We start from the raw sequence: 15669 nt of genomic DNA on the forward strand, positions 1-15669 counted from the left end.
CTTTTTCCTAATATCCAACCTAAACCTCAGGCCCATCACCAGTCACCACAGAGAAGAGATCAGTGCCTGCCCCTCCTCTTCCCCTCTTCAGAAAGCTGTAGGCTACAATGCGGTCTCCCCTTAGTCTCCTCTTCTCTAAGAGACACCCTTGTTTTGTGGCATTTTTTGTTCCAAGCCTATGTGTGGTTCACTTATTTATGGTGTTGGTATATTTTTCACCTAATAACTGTTATTACTGCCTTGAGGAGAACGTTGACGATGACAGTATCCTGTAAAAGCACTCAAGCCTTAGACTGAACAAATACAATGAAAAGAACTCCTACCTGAAGGTTATCACTCAGTGAGACTGTAACCTAGTTTAGCATTTAAAATTAGTCTACTTTTCATGGCTTTTATAATTTCAAAACATTAATTTAAATGAAAGATTATTCTCAAGCCTGAATCATATTAAGAACTTCTGATTCTTTTTTCCCTTCCACAGAATAAAACTGTCTTATTGCAGAGTAATGTATCCTGTAAACCATAGCTAAAGTAATTGTGATTGTCACAATAGAAATTCTACTATGGACATTGTAGGATAAAAAGGAACTGTAAAGTGATGAAGATAAAAAGAGAGTACAGAGAATGATCAGATAGTAAGTTTGCTTCTACAGTCACACTGGAGAAAACTATTTGTCTGTTATTGTAATTTGCATTCTTAGAAGCAGGTACTTTGTTCTTTGCTTCTTAATTTCACTCTAAGATAATTCAGTGCAACAGTTGCCTTTTTTTTTTTCCTATTAGCGTATTGTTTTCTTTTTATGTGAAATATAATCTTCAGTTAGTAACTGTAGCGTTATTTGTGCTGCCAGATGGCAAATGTGGAAACATCCAGATGTCCAAAGGGTGCTGCAAGGGGCCACAGAGGCTGCCAGCAGCTGAGGGCATGGTAGAAGGGTGGTTAGGGAACATGAGATGGCAGAGGGAACTGTAGATCACGTTTTGGGGGATATAGGTTACGCATCCATTGGAAGCCAGGATCTATTAATTTTGCTGCTTATTCAAACATTCAGTGTGAGAAAGAGTTGCTGTATGTTTCTGACTCAACCTCCATCAGTATTATCAGTCTGATAGCTGTGTTGGTGTTGCCTCCATCCCTTTAATGAGGGTAAGGTGTGGACCCTCTAACCAGGGCAAAGGTATGGGAAACGTACATCGTATACATACAGAAGCAGCATGGATTTTTAATACGAAATTATGAAATTTAAAATCCATTAAATATAAAATCAGTGTTTCTGGGGAAATTTCCACAACCTTTGAATTGCATTGTAATTCACAGGGGCTTCCTGGGTGTGGGGCAAATTTTTGGGTGATTTCTATGAGCTCTAGTCCTCCTGCTATTTTTCCAGATCCAGGTCTGTGGACTTCGTACATTCATGCTCACTTCCACACTGGCAGGTGTTTCATTCTGTTCTCTTCTGAAGCACAGGTTTAGGGGTCGCAGTCAAAAAATACATTTAAATATGCCTGTTATAGACTAGTCCTTGAAAATTATGTGTTCAAGAAAGCTGTGGAGAAAGAATAAAGGTAAGATGCTTTTATCGAGAAGAAAAGGCTTTAATTACTGGATGCATAGTACTGACTTAGTTGCTGCCCTTTGAGGAATTGCACAACAGCTTTTTCTAAACACATAAATGAATGACAGAAGAGCATCTTTTTTCAATTGTGTTTCTTTTCACAACTTTTCACAAAAGTATAGCCTATTACATTTGGTTCACTTCTGTCCTATTTTCTTCCTGAATAATTAAAGTGATTCTCTAAGAGAAGAGGAATATGGAAATAGCTGGCACCATGACAGATCATTTGGAAAAGAGAAATGTACTAAGTCGAACTAGTACTGAAGACTTCCTTCATTACTATGCCAGTTTTTATTTACCAAAATCATTATTTTTCAAATTCATTGTCCCCTCCTTTGCACAAAAACTAGCACTGCTTTTTGCAAGCTACAGAAATGTTGGAGTGCCTTTGTGAGGAGAAAATATGTTGGCAGGTGGCAAATATGGGAATACTTGAATTTGGCTTCCAGGCTGAATTTTCATCTGTGCTCTGGACAGAAAAAATAAGCAGAGGCTGACATCCATGCAGTTAGGCTAAGACTAGTCACTGCACTCTGTGATGACTTTTATTACTTCAGCATGAACCTTTGGACTTAATTTTAGGTCCAGTGAGTCCAAGCCCTGATTATTTGTGTGATTGCCCTTTATTATGACAAGAACAGGAAACCTCTAGCTCCTTCTCCTGCTGGAAGCATATACTCGGCAGTTTTTGGCTTTAAGCACTCTGTTCTTTCTGAGCTCTGCTTGCATGCCCACCTTGACCATCCTATGGAGCAAGGAGGAGGCTCTTCATGGAACTGCCTCAGGCTGTGCATGCCTCAGACATGAGATTAAACAAACCTCTGATATTCATTTTTCTTTCTGGAGCCACAGAATCCACTAAGGTTTTGTTTACACAAGTTTTTGAATCTTGCTGTCTCGGTTTTTGAGACAAAACTTCAGGAGGAAACACTCCAGAGTGAGTGTCTCCTCCGAAGGGAAAAGGGCCTCCCCTTTTCCTCCGTCAGTGAGACAAATGGGTCACAAAAAGTGAAAGTGGGAAAAAGAAACCAAACTATTAACACACAAACAAAACAGGGTAGAACAGGATTTTAAAAACCCTCAAAATACAACAAATTCCCAGAGAGGGAACAGACACCCGGGCTCGACCAGCTGGGGCCACCCCCGCAGGCTCCCCAGACCAGCGAGGAGGGAAGGGAAGCAGTGAGTCAAGGGAAAGGAAAGAGAAAAAAGACCAAGGAAAAAACCAACAGAACCTTTTCCCAGCTAGCTGGAACACAAAGGAAACCAAAACGAAGCACAGCACTCCCGGCGCACTCCCTCCCGAGCCCCTGAAGCCCTTGGGCTGAACCGTTCAACGCCCCCTCAGGTCTGTGGCTCCGGCCCCAGCCCCGGGTCCATCCTAAAGGCCCAGCGTCCTTGGGCATTGAGCGGATGGGTAAGGAATAAAGCGGCTTCATAACGTCACCCCAGGACACTTGCATATCTCCGTACCCGACTTAAATATTTTATATTTGTGGTTTTTAACTGCACTCTGTGCCTGGTTAATGAATCAATGTTTCTTTTTTGCTTTATAGCATTCTTCTTGATGAAGAGGGTCACATTAAGATAACAGGTATGTGAGGAACAGAAAACTTCGTGCCTATAAGCTGATTTTTTTTTTTCTGCAGTATATTCCATGCATCCTGGTCTTTTGTTGGAAGGAGTTTGCTTACAAAAACTAGAAGCCAGAAGAGTTTGAGTGTTGAGCTTCTCTGTCAATTTGTCAAACCCCCGTGCTGCACAGCATATGGAGAACATAGCATTTTCTTGGTAAAATTGTGTTCTTGACTGATGTGAAGCAGGCAGGTTTGGCTGCCTACAACTGTGTATGGAAGCATGCTTCCAATATGAGTATTTAATCCAGGCAGAAGATGGCTGGAAAGACGTCCCTTTGCCACTCTGAAGGTGCTGTGTACCCAGCCTTTTCACTGGTGTAATCTGGGTTTATTATTCCTAGTACTTTGGTTATCTGCACAAGAATCCTCACTAACATTGCCTTCACCAAACCTGAACTGTATATTTCTGCTTATTTAAACTCCTTTCTGCCTTGGGCCCGAACCTCATTCTGAACAGAGTAAATGATATGCCTACTTTCAGAGTGTATTACAGGTGCCAGCCAGGCACTCCACATAGGCAGGGCTCCAGCACATACGTGCCTGCGGCCTCTTTCTGCACACCGACAGAAGGGCACTTCTCCAGCTGGTTGGTGTGTTTTGTTCAAACAGTTTAAGTGAGCAAAAGCATTTGTAATAATTTTTAGAGACCTGACAAGTCTTTTTTTCTTCAATTTATGTAGATTTTGGTCTGAGTAAAGAAGCCATTGACCATGACAAGAGAGCGTACTCATTCTGCGGGACAATAGAGTACATGGCCCCAGAGGTGGTCAATCGGCGAGGACACACGCAGAGTGCCGACTGGTGGTCCTTTGGCGTGCTCATGGTAATGCAAAAATTGTGCTGCTTTGTTGGAGGGGTGGCTGTAGGAGGGATTTTATCCCTCAGATAAAAATTGCACTATCAGGGAAGTTTTTTCCTCAAGCCAGCCTTCTAAAATTACATCTTTAGATGCTAACGTGCACCCCTCCAGCCTCTTCAGTCTGTGTTCTGTTGTTGCTGATGAAGATCAAGAAGTTGATTTGTGACACTGATTCTTTTAAAAGCTGTATGAACACTGTAGGTTTTTGGAAGCAGATATTTGCAGCATTGTTTTATCAAGGATCGTGCTGTCCCTTGAGCCCAGACACCAGGCATTTGTTACTCTCACGGGGATTTGTTTGGGTAGCAGAGGTGGTGCTGCTCTTTCCCGAAGTGTGCAGGCTTCTACCCAAGTGCTTGGGGCATGGCCACCACCAGGCAGCTGGTGGCTCACAGGGCACCTCACTGTGATTGTCACAGCTTCCCTGCAGAAGCAGAAATTGGCAATGTGCTCTTCTAATATGGTACTCTTTCCTGTGGTATGGAGGCTATGTTTGGTAGCTATATATTATACTAGGTACCAAAATCCATAGAATATGTTTAAATTTTGTTTACTCAAAGCGGACAACTGGTGCCACGAGAGGAAGTATAGGAAACAATGTGAAAATTTGGGTGGGGGAGGGCCTATATCCTTGATCTAGCAGGTTGGCAGCAGTTAATCTACATAAATATTGTAATTGATTGCCTGAATTATAAAAGGAGTGGAACATCCTTATCTCCTGTGGCCACAAATCCATTTATGGATGATCAGCACTTCTGAACTATATACATTTATTCATGAAAATCAATAGGTTATGTCTCAAAGAATAAATCTATCTTTAAGTTTTTTATTACATATTTAGTTTTGGAGGATAGCTGTGTCTGCTCACTCTGTCTCCCCTTAAATGATGGTGCATTTGGTGTATAGATTGTTTTTCTTTCACCAGCTAATAAACTGTTAATAAACCAGACTGCTTCCTTCCTGGGTTATGCTAGCATTTCTTTCTTTCTTTCCATTGCTCTTTTCAACCCTCCCCTAAGAATTCAGCATATTAGAATTAGAAAAGATAAGAATCCTTATAAAAGGAGATGAATTAAAGAAAGTAAAACCCTTTAAACTCCAAGCTAATGCTTTTAGCCTTTAAGGGTTACCAAACATCTTAGAGAAAAATATGTCAAATCAGTTCAACCTTTTTCCATTTTCAACATTTAACTGGTTGGGACAGAAAAATGTGTATTTCCAGACATCAAACATGTGGGAGGATTTTCTAGTGTTGTCTTTCACGCTGCTCTTTTCTCCTTGTTTTCCTTGTTCTGTCACTTGTATGTTCTATTAGGAAAGCTGTTTTCTGTCAATCTGAAAATAATTAAATGGTATTCAAATGATTTATTAGCATGTCTTCCTAAGCATTTTGCAGTATGATGTAAAATACACAAAGAAAGTGTACCAGTTGATGAAATATGCATAGATTGAAAGAAACTGTATGTGATAGTGTAATTTTCACATCTAAAATTCTAATCAAAAAAGGGAACATATTAGGCAGATAGTTGTAACATGGCCTGTATCCTCCTCATCATCAGAGCAACCATACACTCACTTGTCTGTTCTGCTCTGTTCTGTGAAGGAGGATTAATGCTTCTGTATGAAGGGTTGGGTTGTGCTGGCAGCTTCTTGCCAACCTGGATCGACCGTAGCACAGGCTAGAATCAAACTGAGTGATCCTTGCAGACTCCTTAAATGTGGCATGTTGTGATTATTAATAGTGAAGCAAACTTGCCTGAAAATGAGGTCTTATTCTGGTCTTATTTATTAATTATGTTATTAATTATTTCATTATTATTATTCACCAGGAGTTTCACTGTCAACAACAGAAAAATGTCATTTACTGCCACCTAGGTCTTTGACACAGGCCACACAACTGAAACTGTTACCTGCTCTGTTTGTTTGCTGCTCCGTTTATTTGAACTGTTTTATGGTATCTTACTGTGTGTCAACAGGAAAGCCTTGGAGTGGCTACCTGGAAACAGAGTCTAGACAATATTAAGAGAATAAAAGCGGGTATTTATTGAGGGCCTTCAGTAGGTACACCTTGGGCAGTCAAAAAGCCTCTGAGGGGCTCCACCCGAGATGGACACTGGGTCACAGGTTTTTCACACTTTTATAAGTTTGGTCCAGTTGCACATCAGGGTTAATTCTCCAATTACAATTTCAGGTAATGAAGTCATTACCCCAGGTTTGTTCCCCCTCCCCAGAGGCTCAGTTTACATATTTCAGGGCCTGGGACAGCAAGGTGTCCTTGAGTCCAGGCCCAGAGAAGGTTTGTTATGTCTAACCAGAATGGGAGAATACTAGCTAGCAGGCTAGGGAGTTTTAGAGTTACAGACTAAAGCAGTACAGGACCTGAAAAATATAAAAGCTAAGTCCTAAGGCATCAGTGTACTTATACACATCTTGAAATTCGCCCTTTCCAGCATTGCAGAAGACAGCCCCTGCTTCTCATGAAATACGTGGTGATGACTGCTGAAACCCAACTATGATTTGTGCTGGTGAATTTATGCGGTTTATCGTGACCAGACAGTTTTCGTTTTTTGCCTTTCTGTGTCTTACTGCTTTGGAGATTTTGGATAGGATATACTCTGTAAAAGCTTTGCATCAAGAGATCTTCATGAACAAGTGTTTGGCCTAAATTGTTAAACAGTTGGATATGTAAATAATACCTTTTCAGCTGCACTGCAAGAGTCTTGATGCCTACACTACCATCTCTGAAGCCCAGCTAAACTGGTCTGCATGATCTAACATGTACAAATCTCTTGGAAGGTCTCACAAAGCAGTGCTTTTGTAGTTCATCCTGCCAGCTGATTTACAAGGTCACAGACCTTATGGAAGTTTTTATCTCTTTCAGTTCAGGAAAAAAACCACTGTATACCTTTGAGAATCATGTGAGCAGAGAGGGGAATATAATTAGAGAAATGGCTTTGATAACTTGGTAGGCAGTCCCAAACCGGAAAAAATGTATTCATATGTGTCAGCAAGTAGTGAAGTTTCAGAAGAAAAGAAGATGTCCCTTTGGTATCCAACGTATTCAGCTCTGTACTAATTTTGTATTAACTACACAGTGGCATTGGAAAAATCAATACAAGACATCAAAGCATTACAATGTTCTTTTATAAAATCCCATCATAACACTTGTTCTATTCCTGGTGCAAGAGACGGTGTTCATGAACATCATTTTGAATGTTTGTGCTTGCACTGTGTTAAGGGATTCAACCCTTTGCAAGCACTAATTCATTATGTTTCACATTCAGATAATAATGAAAAGTATTCAATGCATTTTGCAAATTATTAAACTGACAGTTCTCAGATACCTGAAAAATGACTGGAAGTGGAGAGGAGAACCTGGCCATTCTGATGAGAGTGTCTCTCTCTTCGAAAACTGAGTGGTATCAAGTCTCTTTGTCACTCTGAGTTTTATCCTATTTATTGGGCTGAAGTCGTTTGCACAGCCTGCTCTTCTTCCATCAGTTAGGAAGATTCATATGGTAGTTACCTAGGCTGAGGATTTTTTCGCATTCCTTATCTTCCCCAATGACCCTCCAAGGTCACTTCTTGAATCCATTTCCTCAGGAAATGTGGCACTCTTTTCCAAGGTCTTCCCCGATGTGTATCTTCTGGGAAGTGCTCGTTTTGCCTACTGAAATGGGAGACTGCCCTGAAAACTGGAGAAAGGAAGCACTGCATAGTGTATTGAGACCTCAACAGGGGTTGGACTGTGTGACTCCATTAAGCTTAATTCTGTGGTTTTCTAAATAGGCAGCTGAACTGGAACAAAGAGTATTTGACTTTCTTGCACTTTCTTTGGTACAGAAAGGAAGTCAAGGTTGGAGGGAGGTACAGACTTCTGAAGTACTGTGAGCAGAAGATTGCCCTCCAAAACACCCAGGAAGTGAATCAGTGGGAAGGAAGGTGCAAACAGATGGTTTATACAGATGGGGAAGTGGAGAGAATGAAAATTGAGTCTCCCAGCAAAACTATAGGGAGTGCTTTAATAGACAAAAATACTGCAGAGTTCATTCACCCCTAGGCTCAGCTTCTTGTCAAACTGCTGTGACCCATGCAGCTCTCTGTTTATGTGCAAGAGTGTAAGCAGCATGTTCTCACATCTGTTTTCATATTCAGATTTAGCAAGAGTTTTGATTTTTTGAAAAAGTAAGCAGGAGGACAGGTCATTGCGCAGTGAGGTGATAGCTTTAACTAATGAGATGAACTATTTCAATTTTTGTTATCATTCCTGTTCTTTCATTTTTAACCTTCAACACATTTAGTCAGGACTGTAATTGAGAAACTAATGCTTTCTTATAGATGCTGCTTAGCTGAGTTCATTGAAGTAAAAAGCTCTGGTATACTTAACTTACGTAGCTGCCTTTCACTTTAAATACTGATATTAAGGGCATTTCTTCTGGACCTGAATTAATCTCAACATTAGGCCTGTGCAATTGGAGAACATGGGGTAACAAAGTGCTGGCCATTACAGCAGCACAGTAAATATTCCCTACAGCCTCTGGGACAGTCATTCTCCCTGCTCCCTCCTGCAACTTAAATTTCTTCCAAGTTCCTTCCTTCTGGTTTCCGTTCTTTGCAGCCACAGTGCATTTGCAGGTATTCCTGGGATATTGGGGTGGGTGGGAGCTACAGTCCCTTCCCACATAGTCACTGACCAAGCAGTTGCTTGGTATCTTCCATATCTGTATCATCTGCATCAGCAGTGTCAACCCCATTTATGCCAGTATAAATGAGACATAGCAGCTAAATTAGATTTATTGTAACAACAAAGTAACATGAGCAAGTGTAAGTGAACATTAGGTACTTACCGTGAGCATAAATGCTCTAGAAATCATGAGGAGGGTTTGGTACAATCTGTACCATTGCTGCTGCTGCCCTGGGAAGCAGTGTTCTCTGCCCCTCATTCCCAGTATATCTCAACACTTTAATCAGGACTAAGGCTCTAATAGGTCAGAATTACTTTGAAAATGGTATTTAAGCTCCAATGTCATCTATGCAGGTTTAAAAATTCTCCTCCATTATGTTTCTTTGTAGAAGACAAGCTGCTTTTCTCCAGCTCTACCAGGCAGCTCTTTTCTTGCCTCTCCTAACCCAAGCAGAAGTTAATACATTTGTTTTTTCCAAATCTTGTTTATATTTGTCAGCCATATACATTTTTTTAAAGTGGGGGTTTTTTTTCTTTCTACTATGGATTTTAGTGCCTTGAGGTAATTTGTTACTAATGAAGATTAATCCTTCAATTAGCTATATTCAATTAGTTATCTGGCTTCTAAATGCCTTCTCTGCCCTTCTCCCAAAATTAGCATAGCAGTTTCACCATTAGTTTTCTTCTGTCTTCTGTATTTTTCTTATGGTATATCTGTATTTAATTGGGGCAAAAGGAGGAGTCAGGCTGTGGGGCAATCTGACACAAGTTTTGGTAATGAAAGGATTCTTCTTAGCACAAAGAGCTTTCTGGGAGCACTGTGGTTTCTTGTAGGATAAGGTACAAAAACTACATAAAGCTTGAAGAGTCTTCCCTGCCTTAACAGGTATTTAATTATAGAAATGAGTATTAATTATTAAATTGATTCATTAATCTAATTAATTAGATTATTATAGTAGAAGAGATCCAAAGCCTGAGTGACAGACATAAACAAGTAACAGTTCACCTTACCCTCAATGGATACTGTTCTCCTCTGTGTCCAAGCTGATTTATGTTCTTGGTGTCTTTTTATTTGGTGATGCACAGCCTTCAACCTCCCTTAGTCAGAAAATGCAGCTGCCACTCCATAAAACACCATGGGCAAGAGCTATGTGAAAGACCTGGTATTGAATCCAAGCTAGGCAAGCTTCTTTGGTTGGGGTTTTTTTGGTTTTTTTTCCTTCTTACAGATGTGAAATTCCTGTCAAATTTACTGATAGCACTAATCTGTCTCAAAGGAACCATATCTGATTGATATTTCAACACATAAGTTAGGTAAATAATTGATGATGATTGTTGAATTTGCTTTGAGATTTGGGTTCAGTTAAATGTGACACTTGTGAGATTCATCACTGAGTACAGCCAGAGGAACCAAAGCAAGGGAGAAAAGGCACACTCAAAAGCCTTGAGAATGTGTGGTTTAGGCTTGTTTCTCCTGCAACATACAGTAGAGGCATCTCTAAGCGGTGCAAATATACAATCAAAAAGGTGGTTTAGGACTCAACCTAAAAAGATGGGGAGTGGCATTGTTGAATCCATTTTCCTTGCATGGTAGTCCATGCCAAACACCTAAGAACAGCTATACCCATGCAGGCTAAGGGTCCCTCCACCCAAATAACTCATTTCCAGCATTGGTCATAAAACAGGTGCTGGAGGAAACAGCATATGTGACACTTCTTCCCACACATACCAAAACTTGACAACAAGTATCAGTGTAAACAGTCTGTAACACATCTCTGGAATGGAACAATCATCCAGACTTGCTGTGCCATTTCTTTTCTGAAGCACAGCTTGTTGGATCATTTCTTTTCCTCACGTTTTCAGTCATGCTGGAAATAGAAGATGGATGTGGTGTCTTTCAGCCACGCAGACCATCCCAGTGCACATTTGATTTACCATTTTGTTGCTACTCCACAGTTTGAGATGCTGACGGGATCATTACCCTTCCAGGGAAAAGACAGAAAGGAGACAATGGCACTCATTCTCAAGTGAGTATCAAAACTGCTTTCATTCTTCTAATTGTGAGTTAACTCTACCCTCTGGAGACTCCATAGGGCCCAAGTATGGGAAGGGTAGACAGTAATAAAGTGCATAATGAACTTTCCAAAGCTATGCAAGGCATGAATTTAGTAAGGCACACATAGCTGATGCCTGTGTTTAACTCTAAAATTGCCTTCAGAATAAATACTAGGAAGTGAATTACTGAGAGGGCCTTACAAAAGAAATTTATCTTACTTGTGATAATGTCAGTATCTGCAAAATGCAGGAAAGTCAGATTTCTGCAGGACATCTTATATTTTGTTGCCAAGTTTCAAATATTTTCCTTTGCAATGTCCCATTCATTTGATGTTAAATGCAGACAAAAGTACTTGAAGCTTAGCCTTGCTCAGTATTATGGTTTTTTTTGTAGCAGTGAATGGCCAAGAGAAAAGTTTTATTCTCTTTAAATAGTATGCAATTTAGTATATGTTTTTCCATTGTTTCATTGTTTAAATTCCTCTTGATTCCCAAATTTATTCCAGCAAACTAAAAAAGTGAAAAAATTCTGTAGGAAAATACCTATTTAGGTTGCAAAATTTTTATGAGATTCATTAGATCTGCTGTGCCTCTAAGTCAGTGGTAAAACCTTCCTTAAATTCCGTAGAATAAGATCAGCTTCTCTGTATTGCACTATGCTTAGGCAGCCTTTGGTCACTGATTTCGTGTGTCTGCCCATCCTGACTACTACAATTCCACTGTTTCAGCCACAGTGGGATGGAAAAAAAGTTTGAAAAATCTATTTTCTTTTCAAGTGTTGTGTTCTTTCAGAGCCAAGCTGGGAATGCCACAGTTCTTGAGCATAGAAGCCCAGAGCCTGCTGCGAGCCCTCTTCAAAAGGAACCCCTCCAACAGATTGGGTACGTGTGCGTTTGATCAGGGCATTTGGTGTGTGCTCCCTGCCTTGTCTGGTGGTGGTCGTTGCTCTCAGCCCATCTTTTCTGATGGTTATCCTCTTCATTAGGTGGCATTTGGCATTTCTTCCCAGGGCACAGTGAACCTTCAGCATCACTAGAGAAATTTGTAAGGAGTACAGGCAAAGCACTGAAATCTAAAACACGTTATTAATTTGTATTTCATTTTTTTCGTAATGAGGGTGTGTAAACCGCCAGCTTTTATGAATGATTTAAGATAACTGCTGTGTATGATAATATAGGGGACTGAGAAACAAGTGAATCTGTGTAATTTAGCTGCAAATTTGAGGTTTCATCTCTCCCATTCTCAAATGCATTTCAGTCCTGTCTCAGTAGCTCGGTGCAGTCTTACAGTAGACTTTATTCTTTATTACCCAAATATAGCATCTCCTTTTTACTGATGTGTCTTCACCCTTTGTTAATAATCCTGTTTAGATTGTGATAAAGTATATATTGAATAATGTATCTTATGTCATCTGACCTTTGTTTATGGGTTTTATTAACAAATTAATTGCATTTGATGAGGTCATGGACAATGCCTATGGCATGATTTCCACTGCAAATTTTGTTGTTGTTCTCCACAGGGATGAGGGGACAACCCAATCAAGCACAGTGCTGGGTGGCAGTGGGGAGCCAGTACTGCAGCATGCTGCTCTGGCCCCTCTCCTACCAGGGGAATCCCACATGGCCCCCAGAGGAAATGCCCTTCCATTGGTTTTACCTTTCGATCCAAATGGTCACTCTTGTAGTCTGATATGCTGTAGACATGAGAGTAGAAAAACACATTTTCTTACCAGGTTTCAATTGCTCTCAAGCAATTTGTTTGACACTAGAAAAAAATAGAGTATTGGGATTTCTAGGTTTAATCTCTGTTCAGAAAAATTGGGTGCTGCACCAAATACGAACTTTTTCCCACTCCCTACCTCTGTTTCTTTCTGCTGTTTCCCCCCCTTCCTCCATCTCTTGGTTTTATTCTGCTGTGCTCATTTTGTGCCTTCTCACAAGTTACTATCCATCCAAAATGGAGCTCCAGTCAAGACAGTGGGAGTTTCTGGATACCAGTCCTTAAATAAAAAGCTACTCACTAAAACTTAGTTTGAGCCATAACAATTCTAGCCCTCATATGTTAATAATGAGGAATTGCTAGGGGTCGAGGTTTTAAAACCTGAGGTTTATTGAAATACTGGGAAGGCTTGGGGGAAAATAAAAAAAGAAAGAATGAAATTATTTTTAACACAAACATCCAAGGAAATAAAATATAAAAGTGTAACAGAGAAAGAGATCTTAACATTTCAGGGATAATGGTGGAAAGCTCCTGAAGGCACTGTGTTTTAACTGATTGAGATCAGCACAAAGGAAGATGGAAAGGGACCTGTTGATAACAGAAGAAGAAAAGCTTGAATAGTTGGCCTAAATACTGAACAGAAGTCAGTAGATAAAAGGACTGCTTCAGCCTTGTGAATTTTAGCTTTTTCTGGGAAAGGAATAATAATATTTAAAAAAAAAGTAGGCTTAGACATCCAGTTTTGAAAAATCTTTGGAAAATTAATGAAGCATGCTAAAACAAATGAACTATATTATGGATCAAACACTTGTTTTCAGCCATTGTTTCATAAATTTGCAAATCTGGAAAGTTCATTTAGTTCCAAAATCCAATTTTAAACATTGACAAGATAAAAGGCACTTTTTGCCATTTGATTTTGGTATCTTAACAAACAGAAGTAAAGATTGATGATGTATTCTGAAATTTTGTTTTGAAGATTTGGATTATCAATGGAAGAAATATTAGGGTTGAAGCAAGTTTGACAAGACTGAGAAGAAATTTAGTGATCTGGTTTACTTGCTTCTATTTTTAAGTCTGATGCCCGTATTAATATTTGTGACAAATCTTTAAGGAATGGAAAGTCTTCCTTTGCTATCCCTGGTTTTGGGCACTGTCTGTTCTTTTCTGAGCCTATTTGCTGTACAAATAAGCTGCATAGCACTGCTTTGGTAGTATTGCTCTAAGTACAACAAATTTCAGATTATGGATAAGCATAATTTTAAATTCTTAAACTAACTGAATACCCTGGCAAATAAGGAGTAAGCACTCAGAAGTAAAGCTTTATGATGAAGGTGTTAGTTCATTACATTGCCTGGAACTTAGGCAAGGGACATGCCCTAAGGCCTGGATCTGCTCAGGTAAATAAAATATTTATTATTTAAAATGATTATTTAAAAAATACATATTAAAATGTATTTTATATTAAGAACATATTATTTAACAAACTCCCTGCGCTGCTGAGCAGTATAAAGTTTCCAGAGTCCTTATAATTGAGAAGCTTGGCCAAGAAAGTTTAAAATAAAAGTATATGCCAGTAGGGTCAGAGTAAAAGCCAAGGAAATCATTACTGTTTTCTTAATCCCATGTTCTCAGGGAAGATACATTCTGCTTTTTCACATAGAAAACTTTGGGGTTTTGCTTTATAAAATGATGAATTTAAACAAAAAACAACTTTCCCCTTTGTTAGAGCAACTGTAAAGATTTCTTGTAAACCTTAGAAAAGTACTTCAAAAAGTCTAGCCCACTAAAAAGATTCTGAAGCTGTGGAGACACTGAAATTTAATTATCTGAAACTAAAATTCTGGAAACTCTTCCTGATGAATTTGAATATCCAAGTAATCAACTTTCAAATTTCATAGATCTCCTTTCTTGCCCTTAATATTTCAAGGCTCGTGTTGTCCATAATGATTCAATAATCAAAACCAATTAAAAATAAAACATTCTACTCTTACTCTTTGCAGGCACTTTTATTACAGGCATAAAACTTAGATAATTAAGTTCTCACTTACTAATATGAGGCTGCTTTTATATAAATGCTTGCACTCTATAATGTGTTTAAACTGGCAGTTTGATCTGAAAGAATTATTTATCTTTTCAGACCCTCATGGAACTAGATGGCACATAAGAATATTTGCAGGCAATAGGTTTGGTAGTGCTGATTACTCTTGACTGATAGGTCTTATTGCTAAATTGATGTTGAAATGAAGTTAAAAACCCAAACTCACCAGAAACCTTGGGGAAGGTGAAAGTTTTGTGGTCATGCCGTGTGCTGTTTGCTGAATACCCATCTCTATGCCAAGAAATGTCCATCTCCATGAAGCAGGCCTTTCCAGTCATGACCTCTGTAGTGCTTTTCTTTTCTCCATGAAAGCACATCTCTTTTCAGTTCCCCTGTAGATTTGCAGATGGTAGATGAATGACTGAAACATGCTGAGCAAATCCAGGGAGACTCCAGCATAAGCATGGATGCTAATGTCTCCCGTGGACTTTTACAGCGGGATCAGGGCTGTCCTTCTGGCTCCCAGAGCTGCTCCTGAATGCACCCTGGAGGAGGGCCACTTCCCTCCTCCAGCTGAGGAGAGCACCAGGCCACACGCTGCTGCCTGCAGCCACAGCACACAATCCAAGAAGGAGTTGTGGGCTACACCAGCAGGTCTCATGGCACAGAAGGTCAGGGAATAAAAACTGCAGGAAGTGCTAAACCTTCTCCATAGCATAAAATCAGTTGCTAAGAATTGGAAGTCATCCACTCTTTGCAAAATTAGGCTATTACCATCCTAAATTTCTTTAATATATTAAGCCCTTGCACTTAACAATATATTCCTTCTGTGCTGGAGCTGAGGTGGCCCCAACTGGGAAATGAAAATTTTTCGAACAAATGCCTGCCTTAACTACATGCTTGCATTTCTTACTGAACACTGAAGCCCTCCACTAAAAGAAGTAGCTGTGGGTGGACTTTTTTCTTGGTTCTTATTTCTGTGGGTTTCTGGAAAAAGGAACAACAACAGTAGCAAAAAGTGTGGCTTTCAAATAGACGGTCTGAAAAAAAGTGTGCCATTC

The 15669-nt window shown here is 39.7% G+C and overlaps 1 protein-coding gene across 3 annotated transcripts in view; it reads left to right on the plus strand.

Moving 5' to 3' along the window:
• The window catches only part of RPS6KA2 (ribosomal protein S6 kinase A2), a 250972-nt gene that overhangs the window by 185280 nt on the left and 50023 nt on the right, over positions 1 to 15669 (plus strand). For all 3 annotated transcript variants that reach the window (XM_017746000.1, XM_008643316.2, XM_017745994.1), the window contains exons 7-10: positions 3173 to 3210; positions 3934 to 4076; positions 10753 to 10823; positions 11644 to 11732. In XM_017746000.1, coding sequence (XP_017601489.1) covers positions 3173 to 3210; positions 3934 to 4076; positions 10753 to 10823; positions 11644 to 11732 — 341 coding nt within the window. The remainder of the gene's footprint in view (positions 1 to 3172; positions 3211 to 3933; positions 4077 to 10752; positions 10824 to 11643; positions 11733 to 15669) is intronic.

This window comes from Corvus brachyrhynchos, unplaced genomic scaffold, assembly GCF_000691975.1.
Source record: "Corvus brachyrhynchos isolate BGI_N302 unplaced genomic scaffold, ASM69197v1 scaffold70, whole genome shotgun sequence".
In the NCBI taxonomy this organism is placed as follows: domain Eukaryota; kingdom Metazoa; phylum Chordata; class Aves; order Passeriformes; family Corvidae; genus Corvus; species Corvus brachyrhynchos.